We start from the raw sequence: 19934 nt of genomic DNA on the forward strand, positions 1-19934 counted from the left end.
CCGCAGAGAACGTCGCAGCTGATTCTTACTGAGACTCCAGCTTAGCAAGAAATCCCTGAGGATCAGCTGCTTCCTGGAATAACAGGAATGGCTACAGTGACACCTCAGCATAGAGAGTAAATTCCAAATGAGACAGGGATGGGAAAAGATACACCATCTGGATGCAGGAGCTGTGCTCTGTTTCCTGTTCTAGTGGGACAAGTGAGCACTTCCAGGTTGTGGCTGGAAGAGCATTTTCTACCAGTGCCCACAGGAGTGCCAGCCAGCATTCTCCTGGATGAATGCAGTGCCGTGGCCTCTGTCCTGCTCCAGAATCTGCCAAGTCAAAGACACACATCAAAGAAAGCACAGAGGCCATGCTGCTGTGCTGTAAACACAAATTATCACCCAAGCTGGCAGAAAACCATGAGTTTGGAGCCAGCTGTGTGTATTCTGTGCTGAGGGCTTTACACGTGAAGTTGGCTCACTGGCTGTATTTGAAGAGACATCTTTATCCCTTAACGATGTCCGAACTTTGGGTCACCCGCAGAGGCTGCGAGGAAGAGCTGGGCAGCCCCGTTGCGCAGCAGCTTCCCTTCCCCCTTTCGTGCCTGCAGACTCATTGGCCGAACACGCGGGCCCCAGACTGGGCTCAGCCTCAGCTGCACTCGGCAACGAGAAAACAAAGTTAAACATCATCTGTGTCAGTGACTGTGCAGCAGTGACAGAAAGCAAAACTGACACAAGCTCATCCAAACAACGGGATTACAGTTCCCAGAGACTCAGAGTCTGTGATAATAAGGTTGTTGCTGACCTGGTTAGTGTTTTGTGCTTTTTAAAAGCACCGAGGGATGAATTATATAGAAGCAGAGCGAGGAATCTGACACTGGGGGCTGGAAGCAGCATTTATACTTGGGCATCCTTGCTACTCTGGTGAGAAAAAAGGAGGGGAAAGGCAGCAAGCTCCCAAAAAGGCAGAATCCGTAAGAGTAGGAAGCAACTCAAAACATGGAAGGTTAACTGGGAAGCTCTGAAATGAACCCTGGTGAGCCCCACTTCAGACCCTAACAAACTGAGCTAGCCAGCAAAGATGTCTATATTTGGAGAGAGAAATTTTGTGGTGTTCACAGAAACCCCAAACTCTCTTTCACCAGGATGCTTGGCATCTCTGTTCCCTTGGAGCACCCCCTGACCTCTCTTCTCTTTTGACTTACTCCATACCTAAATAGTTTGGGATCAGGTGTTGTAAGGCAACCACAGGTTATAGTGCACGTTAGTGGTCTCCAGAACACTGGCTTGCAGTGGGCTGTCTCCTGACAAGGAGACAAGAGTCCCACAGACAGGATTTGGTCCCAGTCCCACTGAGTGCTCCCCACCTCAGGAACAATGTGGCTAAAGAGATGCAGAGTCCTCTGCCCTACAGAATGTCACCACCTGAAAAAAAGGGGGGGATGTTACACATAGCGCAAGCCAGCATCCTTATTCTGACTAGAAGCGTTTCTGTGGCTCCCAGCAACAGAAAAAACAAGCAGAAATGAGCTCCTGGCCTCAGGAACTGTTGCCAGGGTCAAGGCACCAGTAGTAGAAGATGCCCAACTTGTGTACACATCAAGGTCTCCAAGAAGGATGCGGCAGCAGTCTCTACAAGCCCATAAGGGGAGGCTGGAGTTCCACTCGATGAGAACACAGAGCTATGGGGTAGAGCACAAGAAATGAAGCCTGTCTACTTTGCAAAGAGAAGGTTTAGGAGGAAGAGAGTAAACACTCTCCAAAACGTAAAATGAGGTCAGGAAGAGAACAGTGAGTAATATTTCTCTGGCTCCTCAGGGATGGGGCAAGAAATAATCATCTTAGTTTAAGACAAAGAAGATTTGCACTAAAAAAGAGGAAATACTTATAAACCTAGGAGTTGTGAAGCAGTGGAGTAGATCACCTGGCGCCAGTGAGGAACTGTTTTCACTTAAAGACAGCTTCAGGTTTCAAGAGGAGCTTAGACACAAAGTTTGGTCAAGCACGGTCTAGATGGGCTTTAGTACAAGCCCGGGAGAGGAGTGGGCACGGTAACAACACACAAGATGACTCTGACATTTCTACAGATCTCTATGAGAAAACTCTGAGCAGCTCCGAGCCAACAAACTTAAAAGGTAAGAATAGCTCAAATTGGAGTTAAATCAAGTTATTTCCAGCACCAGGGCTCAGCATAGGGAACCAGAGCTCATCTCTCTTTTGGGGTTGGAAGATGAGACAGTGACACAGGGAGGTGTCTGCCTGTAACAAGGATAAACTTCAGAAGCTTCCTGCAGTCTGGCTGAGCTGCTCCATCCACGCGGCCACGTACCGGGACTCCTCTGAGCTCGTGGTGCTGCAGCGGGCAGCCAAGGCCTGACTGCCAGCCTGGAAACTACCAGAACTCTCTAGAGTGGCTTATACAAGGGGTCAAAACCAGCCTCAGAAAATAAGCCCAGCTTTAACAGTCATTCTGCAAGGAAGTAAAAGCAGAGCATGTGCTCTTTCTAGCTTCTGTATGGGGCATGCTGGAGCACACTAGGGCCAGGAGAGCTTTTAAAACTGTTTTTTCTGTCAGCAGCTTGGATCATATATAACCCACAGACGTTGAAGAAATGGGAAATGCATGATGAAAGGCTGACATCACTTGGAGAACAACGAGCAAATGCAAGAATGGAAGAAGTGGTTACGTTAACCATGTGAGGAGGAAAACATTATTCAGCTCTAGCTTCGTGTCATTGTAGCTGGACGCCTGCAACACTGTACAGACACTTCTGCTTTGCAGCAAGTCCCATCAATTAAACCTGTTTCCAATCAACAAGCAGCTCTTAAGAAATTTGTACAATGGGAGGAAGGTTTACACTGACTACTACATCTAATTAAAAGTCAAATTAGTGTAATTTCCTTTGCAGAAATCAATTCCTAATCAGACTGTTTTGAGACTCTGCTGAAACCTATCCAACTGCAAAGAAAGCGAATGTTTTGGAAAGATGCTGAATCTCTATTCCACACATTCCTCCAGCTGCAACACGAGGGTCCAAAAGCTCACATCCAAACCATTCATTCTATCAAAGCAGCTCAGACCTTAAAATGACATCCCGAAGGGTTCAAAGGAAAAAGAAATAAAAAAAAGTGTTAGAAAACTTCCTAACTTCCTTCCTTTAGTCCCTCAAAGGCAGCACAACAGGCCAGAAACCTCAGCTGATAAAACACTGCTCATCACCTCTCACCACAATGTGGCTGCAGTATTGCAGGCCTTTGAAAGCTTCCTTGAAAACGGAATGGGAGAAGAAAGCAGCTTTTTTTCTTTGGGATTAGCAAGAAAGAGCGGAACTGAGGCAAAGCCAGAGAAGCAAAGCAGCGCGTTAGCAAAGCATGTCAAAGGAGTGAGAACAAGATTTCTAAGCATAAAGGAGCCAAGAGAATGACTTGGGGAAGTTTCTGCTCGCCCACTTAATGGGAGCATAGAGAGATGAAAAGGCAGCCGAAAAGGAAAATGGCTCCTGCATGTCGTTCCCCACCAAGAAGGATTTGCTTTAATGCAATTGCACAGATAGAGATAAGAAAACCACGCAGGATCTGGAAAGAACTGTTTCCAAACAGATCCTGTTCACGAGGACCCGAGGGGACCAGCATGAGTTTGGAAACCGTACTGGAAACCTGTAGTTCACCACCAGCCCTGCTCCTTTGCAGAGCCCACGAAGAAAACTGCAGTGACTCCACTCTGCCCCTTCCATGAAATCCTGCAAACCTCAGCGGTTAAACACGACGCGCTGGGTGGGGGGATATTTATTACCCAACGTCAGAGCAGCAATGGAAACCAAAGTAAAGATTCGGAAGCCTTGCAAAAAGGAAGCAAGTACCTGGTTTGAAGAGGATACAGGGAGAACGGAGCAGAGTAGGGCCTTTTTGAGGAGTTGTTTGTACAATTAATAAAGCCATCAGTTACTGTGCACCTAGAGGAAGAAACAGCGTGGAGGACGGGAGGCCAGCTGGGTTTGCTGAAGACAAATCATAACATATCAGGTTGATTTCCTGCTGCGTTGAGGGAACAGCTTAATGGAATGCAGGGGATTTTCTGTAGCTGTGAGTAAAGAACATTTAATAGGGTCCCAATTCTCAGGGCATCTAGAGAAATGTGGATTAAACAGATTCACAACTGGGTCAAATCAGCACATTTAGACAGTAATTATTCAGGCTTTCATATGCTCTTGAGGAGAGGGTCCCAGGGGTACCTGGACAGGCAATTTTCAGAAGGGAGTTGAGGAGGCACCGGTTACACTAAACAGATTCTTAAGCGATATAAAATTGGTATTTTGGAAAAAAAATATTAAAAAAAATCAGGCTAGGAAGAAAATAAATTTAGCTGAAGTGGTTTTATAGCTGTGATGATCTTAGGACTGAAAATGTCATTTTAATCAATTGGTGTGATCAGCCTGAGCTACTGCCAGGCCAAGTGGAAAGTGGGGCATGCAGAGCAGAGCAGAGCAGAGCAGTCATGTGGCCCAGAGGCTGGGGAAGGAGATGCTGGCTGAGGAGGGCAGGAGCCCTTGGGACAGAACAGATGACAACACAAACATAAATGCATCTTATTTCCAGGGTACAGAGAAGCCTGTGTCACAGGAAGGCTACAGCTAAATTTCTTTGTGTATATTCCAGATACGGTATCAAACAGCAGGCCAGAGACAAGAAGGGGCACAAAAGGGTACAGAAAAATGGCTTGAAAACGATTGCAAGTGGTTTTGCTTGTATCCTACCCTACAGCACTACTGGAATGACCCAAGAAACATTAAAAAGCCTTCTGTAGATGGAAGCAAAACCAACTGAGGAGTGCTTGCTCTTGAGCGGAGTAGACAGAGGGAGACATAACATTCCCAAACTCACGTAGACTCGTGACGGAGTGGGCAGGCATCAATTACTCATCAAACAGCTAGGATGGAGCTGAGAGAGAAAATCAGCTCTCAAAGTAGTGAAGAAAGCTGCCAGAGTTAGAGCTCTCTCCCTTCACTGAAGGTGCAATGATTCAAAAGTGAGAAAAAACAGGCTCCCCTCAGATACCAGCCACTACAAAAACACTGCCTCCCTGGTGATGTGGCTGTTGGACAAGAAAATATTGCATCTGGGCTCTCTGGAGCACGGTGAGCAAGCTGGCTTGGCTGAAGAAGATAACTACCAGCCCAAATTATCTGGGTTCAGTATTGTTCTCACTATATTATTTTTGTGGGACTTCCTACCATTAGCGTTATCCTCTGGGAGGAGATGTTTTTAGGGAATGCCTTTGCTTCCTTTGCTTGGGAATCCTCTCTTGTGAGTGATGGAGGAAAGCAACGAGCAGGCACACATTTCACCAGCATCACATATTCTGCTCAGTCCCATGCTTTGTGGTCCCCTCAACAGCTGGAAGGCTAAGCTGCTCTGCATGATAAACTCAGGGTGGGAGCAGTCAGCTTCTCCACCATGCAAGTTTCCCACCACGCAGCACAGCACATCCCCACAGCAGAAGGGACTGACCAGTTACTGGCCTGAGCGCTCTGGTAGTTCCTCCCCAACCAGGTATTGCGGGGCAGGGAGCTCCAGGGAGCTTTCAGATCTGTTGAGACATGCCATGTCTGTTCAGACCCTATTCCTACACTGTCTTTGGAGGCAGCCCAACGGAGTAACACGGCTGCTCAGCTATACCTCAAATGCCACTGCCCAGTCCATAAGCAAAGGCTTTGGAAAAAGGGTGTTGATTCTGCAGAAGCGAGGTAGCTTACCAGCTCTTTGAAGAAGGCAGCCTCTTTATGCTGCTCCGAGTAGCGCTCATACTGGTCCAGCCCGTCCTGCAGCTTCAGCGTCAGTGTGTCGTAGTTGGAGCGTACCACTTCCAAAACCTGACAGAGACAGCCAAACACAGCAGAGGAGTCAGCATCCACAGAAGCCTCCACACAGGAGGAGTGAGGCTGAGATAGATCACAGCTCTGGCACCTGTGTTTCCAATATACATGGCTTTAACAGCCATAATACTTGGCTCAGGACTAACAATACGGAGGTGGGCGCTAAAGACTTCCTAATGCCAGTCAGGAACAGCTCTCCACAGAATTTCTCCATTCATGAGAAAAGTGGATGAACCTACATCAGCAGTTTTCCAAATACTATTATGTCACTGCAAGAAGCAGACATGATCTCATTAAATTAAGCAGCTAATTACGATGCGTACATCCAAATGTAACACAGTAGGCACTACACAAACACAGCTTTGCCTGACCCCATGGTCCTTCTGGTGCTAGTTTTGCCAGCCCACCTCCCTCCTGGCTTGCTAATCACCATCCACAATCTGCTAAACCACCAGCTTCTACAGCTGCTCAGGTCAGCTTCCACACAGAGCACTGCACTTGACTCCTGACAGGAACAAGCTTCTGACAGGTACTAACAGAAGACCAGCTCTGGTATCGACTCTGGTTTTGGAAACAGATAGAGACACAAATCCAAGGCTTCCTACCCAGGTTGTATTTTATTATCTGCCCTCACTCATACCAAAGCACTCCAGCTTGTGTTACTACCTTACTCGACTCCCAGCACTGGGCTGTACTTGCAAATTCACAGTTACACATCTCTGTCCTATTGAACTATTCATTTTCCTAACTAGGGAACATCAAGAGGGACTCCCACAATGCTTTTTAGTTTCAAAGCATTGCATGGACAAACTCACTCCTCAAAGCACTTGTGAGATGGTAAGTAACGATAATCTTCCTACCAGGAACCATATAGCTCAGCACTCCTGGGCAAAACATATGCTTGAAACAATTCTCTTAAAACGCATGAACTTCTTTCTCAGGCTGTTACCATTTGATCTGAGAGCCAAACAGAATATCAGCATCTGAGGTTTGTGTTACAGTAGCCTCTGCTTATGAAAAACCTCAGACAGGAGGACTACATAGGATAAGGTGTAAAGGAAGAGGACTCTGCCCCAAGGCGTCAACTCAGAAAACATTCTAAGAAAAGCACTGCAGGGGATTTAAGACAACAGAACAATAAGTAACCCTTCTACTCCTCCATCTGTCTTCCCAACAATGTAAACACTACCCTCAACTGCTCTTTTAGGCAGCTGGCAGCTCCTGCCCTTTATAGGTCTGAATCATGTCCTTATATCCTTTACTCCAGGAATCTCAGACTCGCTAAGGGTTCCTTCAAAAGCTTGTTTCCCCCAAACTCTGCATGTGACAATGGTAGACACAGACACTTGTGCAAACGCCGAGAAGTGGGCTAGGGCCTGGGGTGTCAGAAGGCAGAAATCGTCATCCAAATGAGGACGGGGGCCAAGAAGTGGTTCTCAGGTGAGATGGTCACACAGCAGAGTGTCTTTGCAGCTCAGATGTCCTCCAGCACTGCAGAGGCAAGCTAGAGGTAGGAACCAGCATTTTGCAACATTATTTAAGAACAGTCTGTCCACGTCCTGCTGCTGCAGGAGCACATAGCCTCCTCTCCCGGACTCATTTCCTAATGCTGTTTGTCAGCTCCACGGGCAGAAAAGAACCCCCGGCGATGACAGCCATCTCCAAATTCTGTCTGGCCTTCTTGTTCCTGTGTGCAGAAGCTACCAGAAGTATCACAGAGCCAAGACCAGCTATGAAAGAAAACTGCCTGAGTACAGGGACAATTTACTTTGGGATGCAACTATCCACTAGGGACAGAGAGTAATAGTATAATGCACCTTCTTCTGAGCAATAAAGAATCTAGCATCTTGCATGGATCAGGGCTATCCTGTCAGTCTGAGGAAGCCAAGTCGATAAAGATTAACAGAGGAGAAACCTTGTTTGAAAGGTGAGGAGCAGAACAGGCCTCTCCAGCAATAACTCAAAGGGGAGGCATTTTACACAGGCCTACTCCTCTTCCCAGGAACCCTCTCCCTGGGCAACTCTTCACTCCCCTGTGCCCCTCGAGGCACTGCCACGCGTCATGCCACACAGGTGTGCCCAGATGATGAATGTACACGCTTCCCCACAAAGAATCAGGATTTCCCCTTGCTAGCTCTGGGTAAAGATCTCTCCAGGCACTAAACAGAGGCATCCTCAAACCATGGAGAGCAGCAAACTCAGAGGGCAGCAGCAGGTTCTCAAAGCAGTATCCTTGAAATCAGCCCTCCTGCATCACCTCTGAAAGGCACCTAAGAACTCAGTTTGATACTCCAGCAGGAGAACAGGGAAGGAACAAGAGGCTCCAAAGTCTCTAACATGTTACCCACTACTTATCATAATCTCTGCAGTGAGCTTGAGATCATCTTATCCCTTTAGGCACGTGTTTTCATTGGCTTCCATGCCTTACCTCCTTTAATTATGAAATAGAACTTAAAAAGAAAGGGTAAGTTAAAAATAAACAGCTTCTCCTCACTGCTTGATAATTTCCCTTTCTTGCTGCCGCTGAGCAAAAATGCTACGTGGGATCTGAGATAAACCCACTCACAGATCATTTCACTTCATAACTTATAATGGATAGGAACTGCTACTCAGATTAGGACCTGCCATCCTTGAGACGATTTCAGCTGCTCTTTAAGATGCAGCTGCTAAGCAGCAGAGAGGTGAAAGAGCAGTAGAAAGTATTAAGAGCGTCTGATGTGAAGGTTTGAAAGGCATCAGCTTTCTACACAGGTGACAAACTCGCATCCTCTGTGCAACAGAAGATTGTGTGTTAAGAGTCCTTCACCCTTCTTGCACACTGCTTTGACTTCTGCTCAGGAAAACTACTGCAGTAAGAACGTCCTTTTGCACTAAACACAAGAGATCTTTATCTGCATCCTTCTGCCAAATACAAAAGAACTAGAGAAATTTAATTTTGAGACTGAAGCATTTCTCCTTCAAGGTCTTGTCCAACCTGGTCTTCCTAGAAGTCTTCATGGAAGACTAGAAAACACCAATTCCAAGGTGAAGTACAAATAAGTTAAAGGAAGGTACTTCTAGCTGGACTCTTGCACAGAGATTTTAAATAGTCACTCGGTGTTTTAAAACGTCACGAGCAGGAAGAATACCACTTCTAGTGGCAGGCACAGATAGAGGATGACTGTAGATAATGTCCAGGGAGCTTGATGTGACACTCCTCAGATTGCATGGCTAAACATGCAGGGCAAACTATTTTTTGAAGAAATGCTTTACAGAATCTTTACAGTAGAAAAAAAATTAAGTGAAGAGAAGTCATAACCTAAATCTCTTTTTGTAGGTTACCTAAGGGGGATCAGTCTTCAAAAAGCAGTATGACAGAAGCAACTCAGACACAGTCAATACTAGAAAACCAAAGGCTGCTGAATTCCTTTCCTGCAGTTATCTGTATTAGTCCTAAAGGCTACATTCACTTGTTTACTCCACTGCAACAAAACAGAAGTCAGTCGAGCTGCACCACTGTAATTTAAAGATAATTTGCCATCAAATTAACCCCTTGCCCCACCACTCACTCACTGACTGCTTTCCAAAGTTTCAGAGAAACATTAGCAGTTCTGGTCCCTCTGTGTGTGTCCCCAAACCAGCCTTTCAGGAGCTGCTTTGAACAGCAAATGCTTTCTGTGGCACTCGCATTTCAGCTCCCTCCTGCAGCTCAACTGCCCTGACCCACAACTGCCCTTGCCCAGCAACACCACAGCCTGTGAGCAGAGGCACCAGGGGGGATGAACTTCCAGTGGAGGGGCTGATGTGGAGCTCAGCTTTCTGCAGCATCCCATCCTATCCCATCCCATCCCATCCCAACCCCATCCCATCCCATCCCATCCCATCCCATCCATCCCATCCATGCCACTGCACTCCGAAGAAAAAGATTATTTCAGTTTTCGGCTTTGCTGCATCCAGCAGCTTACCCCTCCCTTGCAAACCGGACGGACAGTCTGACAAGTCAGTGGACTCTCAAGCCCCAGAACCAACTGCCTCTGCCCTGAAATTTTTCACATTCAAAACAGACCATGTTTTGTTGTACCACTCCCTAACACATGGGCTCCTTCCTTACTGTACCAGAGCTGTTCCCTCTGATCCTCAACAAGAGCCAACTTGCTTCACTCCCCGCAAGAGACTCGACCTTCTGGAAGAGCCTGTCCTGGGGAAACAAGGCGATCACAAGCAGCAGTCTCTGATCCCCACCCTGCCCAGGAGAATACAGCCACTGTCAGCAGCAGAGCCAGAGGGAGCTGCGCCGCAGTGAAATCTAGCAGGCAACACACAGAACTAGGGCCCATCTACCTGGCAGGCATGATACACTCTGTCACTTGGTAACTTTTTAACCTGCAGAATCTTTCATCATTTGCAACTGCAGTCTGCCTCACCAGAACATAAAATTAAGAGTTCACACCACTCAGCAAACGACCTGGTGGTGGGTAGGTTTCAGGGAAGCATTCACAGGCAATGACAGAACAAGAAGGGAAAAGCAGAAACAAGAAGAAAGCGAGGTCCCCACACTGCCTTTTTAATCAGCGCAGGAAAGGCCAAGATTGCAATCAGTCAGCATCACCAGCGCCTCGCTAAAGCCTCTCCGAGCTCGTAAGATTGTCATTAGCTACCACAACACAGAAGCAGTTGGAAAAGAACTGACTGAATGTTCTCACATCAAACAAAAGGCAAAACCCCCCACCCAAACCCAACGAGATCCCCACGTTAAAATGCATTTGTCCCCCACACCAGCTCCATGCAGTTCACAAGGCTGGGACGGGGGAAGGATCTCCAGGCCAGGCCTAGCAAGCCCTCACGGGGTGGAAAAGCCAGGCACTGCTGTCCCAGCTGTCTCACACTGGAGGATGGAGCAACCAGTCTATGGGGCAAGAAATGCCAACCCCTCACCAGCACCACCGCACGGAACAGGGGCCAAGGGCAGCCAGGATAGACAAACACATCTTCTGTCCTCCCTGCGGAGGTGGTGGAGTGCCACGGAGGGAATTACGACAGGCCCAGCTCTGAAACCTAGGCAAAGCCCGAGATACCATGAGCAAACCCAGCAGTTCACGCCCTCAGCTCAGGAGGCTGCAGGAAGAGACATTAGGGTCTCCCTATTCTAGTAGAAGCCCAATGTGCATTTATACTGCAGTCATCAACCTGGCTTGCTTACTTCAGGTTTAGTACTAATCTTCCCCTTTTTCTCCCTCACTAATCTCTACAAGCAACTCATAGTCCCCAAGTGTTTCTCCTAGTGAATTCAACCGAAAGGCAATACCTCTCATTGTAATAAAAAGGCTGCTGCCACCTGGACTACAAAGAGGCTATTGCCTCTCCATGATAAAGTGCTAGATAATTGACATAAATTTTACAGTAGTGTCTTCTAATTAATATGGAAAACGATTTTTTATTTTTTCAAATGGCATCACAGTTCTCACAGAACTTAAAAGTTGCTGATGCAGGCTGGATTCTTTGCTGAAATTAATCCTCAGAAGCGCCAAAGACAAAGCACATAACTAAATAATTACAACTTAAGTAAAAACACGCACACAGCTGCCACATTTCCCAATACATTCTACCCAGTGCCCTGCTGCACTCATCCTCTCCTTTTCCTCTTTCACTGTCTGTATGAGCCACGTTCAGAGAGAAGATCCACTAAGACTGCCAGTGCTACACACACGTGCTGGAAGCGACGGCCCTTCTCACCGCCTTTGAGAGAAGCACCGACCCTGGGACAAGCACAGAGCTTTTGTCTGACCCAACACCACCTGACCTTTGCAGCTGTCCCAGAAATAAAATGCAGTGCTGATGCTTCAACACCACCCCTCACCCAGAAGCTGATCAAGCCATAAGTATAAATTCCATCTTCATGAATGCTAAGAGGAAGAGGATGCTGCTGTGACAGCCTAACAACTCAGATTTCCCAAGGTATGCTGTGTGTCCAGCTCACATCTACGGATCCAGAGGGTGCAGAGCAGGTCTGACACACATGGTGGGAACGACAAAGATCTGCGCTTGAGACACAAGTGTAGTCGTGCCATATACGTGCAAGACACGCAGCACACTGTCATGCCTGCTCCAGTGCCCCAGATCTCCTGCATTAAGCAGCTGCTGTTTGTACTATATGGAAGTGAGGGACCTGTGGCTCTCTGCTGCTGCGGGCTGAGAGCACGAGGCTGCTCAGACTGGCCCTGTGAGACAGCTCCCACCAGCTCCCAAGACTGTCCCTCTCTGAGTAGGAAGCAGAATCCTGTCTGTCCTGAGGACAGGAAAAATTCCTGGAAGGAGAATTTTTCCAATAGTAAAAAGCTAAGCTAGGCGAAAAGATTAAGTGAAAGGAGCCAAGGGCAAATTTCTCCTCTGAGGGATGGAACAGAGCTGCTGTGATACCGAACGTATCAGCAGTGCTGGGCAGGAAGACGCAAGAGGTCTGTCCAGGCTGCAGGGGGAGAAAGCCCTGCACAGGTGGGTGCAGCCACCCGTGAGCCCAGGATGGCATTGGGCCGTGAATACATGCTCCAGTCCTGACTGTGGAGGAAAAAAAAACTGATGGGACTCACGGGAGTCTCTTGTTCAGTGTCTGGAGCTGGACAAGGCTGAGCAGCGCAGAGCAAAGATGGGTGAGCCAGGAGCCAGGGACAGAAGGTGCCTCACCCTGCTTCCCTCTGCCAAGGTGAGCACACAGGGACCTCTCGCACACAGCTCTCACCAGGTGACTCAGACGCTTTTGAGTTTGTTTGCCAACCTCCCTCTGCTCAGCTCACTGAGCATCAGCCAGGACACACTGTGTCTAGGAGCCCAGGAGTGAGCATTGTCCCTTGTCCCTACCAGTCACTCCTGGCAGTCCTGCTGTGTTCACTGTGCCCAGCCAAACACGAGGAAAGGCTAACTCTCCACGACCCAAATCCATCCCAAGGACTGCTTTTACACATTTGCACTTGGGTGGTATTGAAATTGAGGCCTTGCCGCCTCTCTGCACAAGGCAAAAGGTTTTGATCGTACATGAAAGATTATTATTATTATTTTACTTAGCAACATCAAGGAGAGACATTTCACACTCCCTTTTCCTCACCCCAACCTAGAGCCATTCTGTCGGGCTCAGATGATATACAGGAGCTCAGATGTTTGTTCAACAATCTCAGAGAGACCTGTGATCTCTAAAGGAACAAGCCTCTAAAGTTGACAGTTTCTATCCATGGAGTGGGAGGGTTGAGTTGCAGTCTTTCCCCTCTGCCCACAGGTGCCTCTTCAAAAGATAAGTAATTTATAAACTCACTCAGAAAATGACTGCTGTTCTCTGAACTCTGCTAGCAGAGTTTTGAGACAAGAGTTGTCTGCTCCAAAAATGTTATTAGAAGACTAAGGTGTTCAGCTCTGTCTAATTGTGGAAAAAGACTCGAACCAACCAATCTGGAAATCACACAGCTTTCAGAAACTTCCACAGCCAGAACTCAGAAGCAACTGTAAATGCCCAATGCAGTGCCCATTCCCAGCTCTCACAGGACAGGCCTTCACAGGTTTCAAGAGAATTCAAGAAGCAGAAAAGCTGCAAAGAAGGACAAAGCCAAGTAACAACCGAGACATATGGTCACAGAGACCAGCCACGTGCACTGCTTGCAAGAGACTTAATTTGTAAGAGGTATAAGAGTAATAGAAGATATTAACACGGCTGATAACCCTTGACATCTCTGCATAGCCATCACTGGGGCCCGGGAGTATGACACCCTCTGAGCTCCAGCACTCAGGTGGCTGAAAGCTTACTCACCTCACCAGCAAGCCCACACCATGAATACTTTTACTACAGAGTAGTTTGGAGTCACGTCTACACACACATGACCACTCCCATACATGCACTTGGCTCAACCCATTTGGGTTTGGAGCACAAGAAGAAAAAATGCACTTAGTCTCACGCTGCTTTTTCTCAAGACCAATCCGCTTTTCTTAAAGACTGTCAGTGGGTTTACACTCATCTGCATATCCCACTTGGCACAAAGAACCTGTCACTCTCTGTGGGACCCTGGGTCCCCCAGTTCCCCACACTGCAGGGACAGGCTCTCCAGAGGAAATACAGGGGGCAATTCTGTGTCGTTCAAGGGGAAGAAAATGGGTTCAGTTGGTTTCTGCCAAAAGAACAACTATCCATGTACTGCACAACACTGGCATGCCCAAAGCCCAGGCAGGGAAAAAGAAGTCACAGATTCTGAAAAAAATAATCTTAAAAATTATCAATTAACAAAATAAGCATCCACCCAGAGCAGACTTTTAGATTTGAATGGGGAGCTCCACCAGAAACTGAATGAGTTCCACTCAGCTTGCCTGTTAGCAATTTTGTGAGGAAGGCAGGCAGTGTGAGGAAGGCCAGGATGATGGCAGGAGCATAAAACCAGGACACAGACAGATTTGCTATTCTGGAGTTACAGCCCATTTTGGAGTTGTGAACCCTTATCTCCAGCTGGTGGCATTTATGAAAACATTTCTCACTGCTAGGTACGTAAGAGCACTTGCAATTCTGCCAAGGCTCGAAATGCACCGCAGATAGATATGGACTGGACCGTTAATTTTTTTATTTCCCCATTGTGCTTGCAATTAACTTAAGTGCTGAAATGTGATGGGCTGTTCCAGGAGAAGCTTTTTATCTACCAGCTGCATTCTAGCACAGAAGTAAATCAACTGCTGTCACCAAAGCATCAGACAAGAGGACGAGAGCATCCTTATGCTCACTGCATATTGCCCATTGAGCCTAAGTGGCTAACCAACATGCAGCAGATGAATGCTGTGATTTGTGAACATCCTTCAGTGAAACATTCCTTTTACAGAAGACCTTGTCCTCCTGAATGCAGAGGGGAAAAAAAAAAAGGAAAAAGAAAAAAGCAGCAGCAGCTCTCAAGCACCAGTTAACTGACCAAAATAAGACCAGTAACCTTGGTGCCAAAAAAAAAGGTACAAGAGTTTAAGCCATGAGCTGCTGCTCCAGTTGGACTGAGAAGCCAGGACATACAAAGTTGTTACAGAAATCAAAGACTGCTACAAAACCCTACAAAACTGTAGCTGAAGATTTTAAGAAAAGGTCTGAAATAAGATCTTTCTAGGACCAGCAGCCAGAAAGCATCCTGGCCAATGCTGAAACTCAAATACACAATTTTCAGTTCAGATTGCCTCGTCAAAGTGGCAACAGGATCCTTGATGTACACCAAAGGAAACTCATTTCTAGTAAAGAAATTTGAATTTGCCCAGAAAACAGTTGGCTCGCAAGCACAGCTGCCTAGAGAACAGATTAAGACAGGGTATGCAACAAAACCCTTTCCATTCACTCAAACCCCAAAAGAAGCAAGTGGACTGTTCCAGTTTGAAGAAACCAAAACCTAATTGCACACAAGGGAAAAACAATGGGGAGGCTTCTTCTGGTCTAATCAAACACCTGTAATCACAGGAGGTTTCTAGAATTATGTCACCTGGTCAGGTTCACAGGAATTGGTAAACGACCCAAGAGAGCTTCTGCTCCTCACGCAGCCATCACCAACTTCTGCAGGATGCAATAACGACTACAGACTGACTTAGAAAAAACAAAACCAAATCTCACCAGGACTCTGACTTGAAGATCAAGATGAAGGAAAGGAGAACATGGACAGTCCCAAAAGCCATGGAGCTCACCACACATTTGACTTTTTTTTTTTCTCGTTCATTTACAGCAACTAGCAAATGGCCTCTGCGAATGCTACTACTACAGCCCTGAGCTCGACATTTGCTGAGAAAAAGTAGATGCTAACCTAGCTCATGGCTTTTTAAAAAAACCCATAAATCAGAAACCTTGTTAAACTTGGTTTGCACAACATGAATAAATGTAATTAAAGGAAGCAGCAAAATTAAATAGCTATACACTAAAAAACTGGCCACAAACCAAGTGTATGCTGTATATTTAAAGCAAGTCAAAACAGTATAGGACATGCCAAAGAAATACCCAGCTAAAACTGGGGGAGGAAGGTATGCATTTGGAAAGGCAGAGCTTAGAAAGATCAGTTTCATAGCTTCTACTTACATTTTAAGCAATTAATACTGACAGTAAAAGGCCAGCTATTAATTGCACAATAGAAGTGATAAAAGGCAATAACTCAGTGGTCTGAGGAGATGTAATGAAGCCAAGAAAGAGGAAATCCCAAGCTCACTTGCCTAACTGACCACATGTGAAAAACAAACTCAAGTCCACTCTAAGATGGGCAAAATAAGAACTTTTAACACAAGCAAGAAGTCTGGATAGCCAAAAAATCAATGAGCAAATAACTGGTTATCTGACCTATTGTGCAGTTCTACAATATCTTATCTGTAATAAGGGCACCAGAATCGACATGCAAGATTTAAAACATGGGTTTTCACAGACTTACACAGTGACAACAGAGTCCTACTTTACTTTTGTTCTCTCTCTAACCGTTTCTAATTCTCTGTTTGCTTTTCTGACCACTGCTCAGCATTGAGCCAACACTTCCAGGATTATGAGAGTGACTCCCGGAGTCACCTCTTGCATGGCAGTATCTAGCAGACTTCCCTACAGCTTAAAGACTCCAAGAGACTTATAAATTCAATCTGAAAAAATGCCTTCCAAAGATACAGCTCCAAAGAAATGTAAGATCTGTACTCAACTGGTTAGCTACAAATAGCTAGAAGAATTGTAGCAGCAGTATGCTAAGGTAGCTAGCTAACACGGAAGGGTGGGCAGTGCTTGGAAGTTTGGGTGACTCAATTCATGTAAAAGTTCTAGCTATTAAGGGTTTTGCAAATCTAGTGTTGGAACAGACAGCTATGAGCTGCTGAATGATCCTTATAAATAGAAATTCTTGTAATGAAAAGGGAACTTCAGCTGCAAAATGTCTGCTCTAAGGATGAAGTTCCAAAAGTGGTTTACGTCCATCTAAGTGCAGGTCACCTAAACTGCAACACAAAGTGTGGAGTTCCTCCTTCAGAGGCACTTACTGCAGAAATAAGACATTCTAATGTGCAACTTGGAAGTCTCCTCGTTCTGGACACAAGGACAGAGGGTGCTGATGGCCAGGCACAGTACCGACATCAGATGTAACTGAGAAAGTAAAGAAGGAGCAGAGAGGACTGTCCCCTGCATACTGAGAATGCAGCTGTGTAAATAAAGTTTACAGAAATTACAACAGTGATGAAATTCCTACCAAGGCAATGGAATCAAATCTGTCCCAACTAAGTGACGCCTCACAACTCCAGACACACCTTTGGATCCTACTCTGATCTGCGTTGCACAGCTGGAGGAGAAGGAAAGGACAAAGTCTGTGTCGAGGGCAGAAATAAGAGAACCAAATAATTTCTGATACGATATGCTGAAAGAGTGAAGCTTGTTAACATTTTAATTTGTTATATTATCCCCTTTTGTGCTGTTGGAATATGCCACTCTCTTTGAATTCCATCTGGACAATGACCAGAGCTGAAACAGAATGAGACCATTCGTGCTTGGAAGCATTCATGGCCAGCATAGAAAATACCTTTTGCCTGTAAAAAAACCAGAGCTATTTAATGTTGACTGCTAAGTTAATTCAAATGGAACCTTTAAAAGGCTATTAGGACAGCTAGAAATACAGAGGCTACTATACAAGATAACCACTAGCAAAGGCAGGCCTAATAAGATGCTAAACATTGTGGGCTGAGATGCTTCCTCACTGAAATGGAGACGTGCAGAATAGCTGGCCAGCAGACAGCAACGTGAATCCACGAGGGAGCAGAGACTTGGGCATGGACCAAGCACAGAAAACAGGTCAGAGGTTCCTGAGAAATCAAATGGTCTGCCGCTTATTACTGCCTCTCTCAGCAAAAGGAGTCCGTGTGCATTCTCTGAAATATACACAGAGGCACCAAAAGTTGCTGATACTCAGTTATTTCTAGCTATTTCTCCTTATACCTAACAAGCAATCAGGGCCCAGGACAATAGCTGTGTCTCTCAGGAAAGACTCCTGCCACAGCTAAGTGACATTTTGCAATCCCAAGGTATTTGGAGGACAAAAAGGGCTTGTGCGCCTCAGAACTTGTTTCCCCTTGCAACATTTTTTCTGCTTGCATCCTTAAAGCATCAGACCTACGACCTCTTCAGCACCAGCTTCCTCAGAGTTCAGACACTTCCAGCAACAACCCCAGAACACCACAGGAGACAAGTCCCTTCAGAACGCCTGGCTGAGAAGAGACTGAAAAGAGACATCTTACCTTGATGTGAGTGAGAGTGTTATCTCCACAGAGATTCAGATGCTGGATGGGCAGGAAGGACACGACACAAAGTGGAGGTTTACTGCTAATGGCCCAGGTAAGATTACTGTGCTGGCTGCATGCCTGCCACTGACATCCAAGGAAAAGGTGACTTGTGCTGGCATAGGACTGATTCTCTTTAAAGGATGAGAAGAACAAAACTCATGCCTCTTTTCTTCCAAAGCACCTTTAGCTGTTGAATCCTCAAGCTGAGCTCATCAGTACGCAGAGCAGCAAGCTGGAGAACTGCTGGTCCACAATGCCTGCCCTCTGAACGAAAAGCACACAACCTTTGCTGTCACAGCTCTAAACTGAACCTGCTGGCTACAGAGATGGGATATATTTGTACATACAGTACTACTGAAAACTTCGGCAAAGACGATACCACTCTCTTGGGCATAAGGAGTTGATCACCGAGGCATCTACTTTCTCTCTAAATCTCTCTTCTGCCATACTCCCAGATAAGCACCTGCAGGATCGGTAATGGAAATATCATCTCCACGGTAGTTCCTGCAGTGCTTGGAGGACACCACATTGCTCTACAGCCTAAAAATCCCCGTGTGAGGAATTAGTGCTCCCAAGGGCCTCTTGGACATCAAACGTTTTCGAAGCTATTAGCTCTGATGGGGTTTTGAATAAGGCTTGGGCAAGCCACTCACTCAGTATTTCTCATAAGAAAAAGGTAGCTCTGATCTGGTAGAATAAAAATTACCAAGAAGGAGGAAGAGGAAGAAGAAAGCCCACACAGCTCACGTTCTCTGAGAGCAAGGAAATGAGATTTGATTTACTCTGTGATTCTCAGGCGTGTTAAATTTCAGCTTGAATTTCTACTAATAAATTCAGCTTGGCTGAGCAATATCCCCATTAGAGACTGTCCAAAGCAATGTAAGGGGATCCACACAATCGTATTTGAAGATGAAGGTTCCAAGCTCTGGTGAGGTGTTTTTTTAGCGTATTTTTGCACGTGCAACCCACAAAACCATGTCTTCCAAGAAGTTAGAGGAAGACAATATTAAAAAGCAATTAGATGCAGTGCATACACAGCTCCTCATTGTTGCCAACTAATCAATTTATTTATTTAGCTCACTGGTTAAATTTCCTCTTACTACACAGCACAGAACAACTCTGGGTCTATGTTTTCCGAGTCTAAGGGATTAGATGACAAGCAGAAGTCACTCACTAAAAGGACGTAAGGGCTTCAGTTCAGGGATTAGTAACTCAGCTGCTTTTTCTCCAGATTTTAAAACCACTAATTTGTACTGCATCAGCTGATAGTTTTTATTTGCAGAACTATTTTTGTTTTAATGGGAATCTTAAACTCTGCTCTTCCCAAAATGCTGCTGCATTGCCCTCTTGATATTATTCTGACATCTGAATTTTTGACTATATTTAAAGAGGATTTCATGCTTGCTTAGCAGATTTCTTCAGAAATTGCACCTTATACTAATACACACAAGTTCAAGTTCTACTTGACTTTTAACTAACCAGGCACATCGGTTGAGTGGACCTCTCAGGAATTCACCACTACTAGAAGAAGCCTGAGTAGAAGCTTTGGACCAGGTTTCTCTGCATCTCCAACTCGGTCTCACATCTCAGGCACCTCTACAAAACGTGGAGCTGGTATGCATTTGACCACATCGTAGTACGCCTTTAAGGCGGGATAAACCATAGGGGTCCATTCTCACCCTGGGTTAACCGCAGAATAATTTGGTACCACCTTCATCCTGCTGAGAAACCAAGTGGCAAAAGGTGAAAGCAGCCACCTCTCTACAAAGACTCTGATCTTAACAGTTCTGAGAATCACACGGGGGGGGGGGG

The 19934-nt window shown here is 46.0% G+C and overlaps 1 protein-coding gene across 1 annotated transcript in view; it reads right to left on the reverse strand.

Moving 5' to 3' along the window:
* The window catches only part of LOC104280761 (chromosome unknown open reading frame, human C10orf76), a 113492-nt gene that overhangs the window by 605 nt on the left and 92953 nt on the right, over positions 1–19934 (reverse strand). Inside the window, exon 24 of the mRNA XM_009878516.1 lies at positions 5742–5858. Within this exon, the coding sequence (XP_009876818.1) occupies positions 5742–5858 (117 nt within the window). The remainder of the gene's footprint in view (positions 1–5741; positions 5859–19934) is intronic.

This window comes from Apaloderma vittatum, unplaced genomic scaffold (genome assembly GCF_000703405.1).
Source record: "Apaloderma vittatum isolate BGI_N311 unplaced genomic scaffold, ASM70340v1 scaffold12981, whole genome shotgun sequence".
In the NCBI taxonomy this organism is placed as follows: Eukaryota; Metazoa; Chordata; class Aves; order Trogoniformes; family Trogonidae; genus Apaloderma; species Apaloderma vittatum.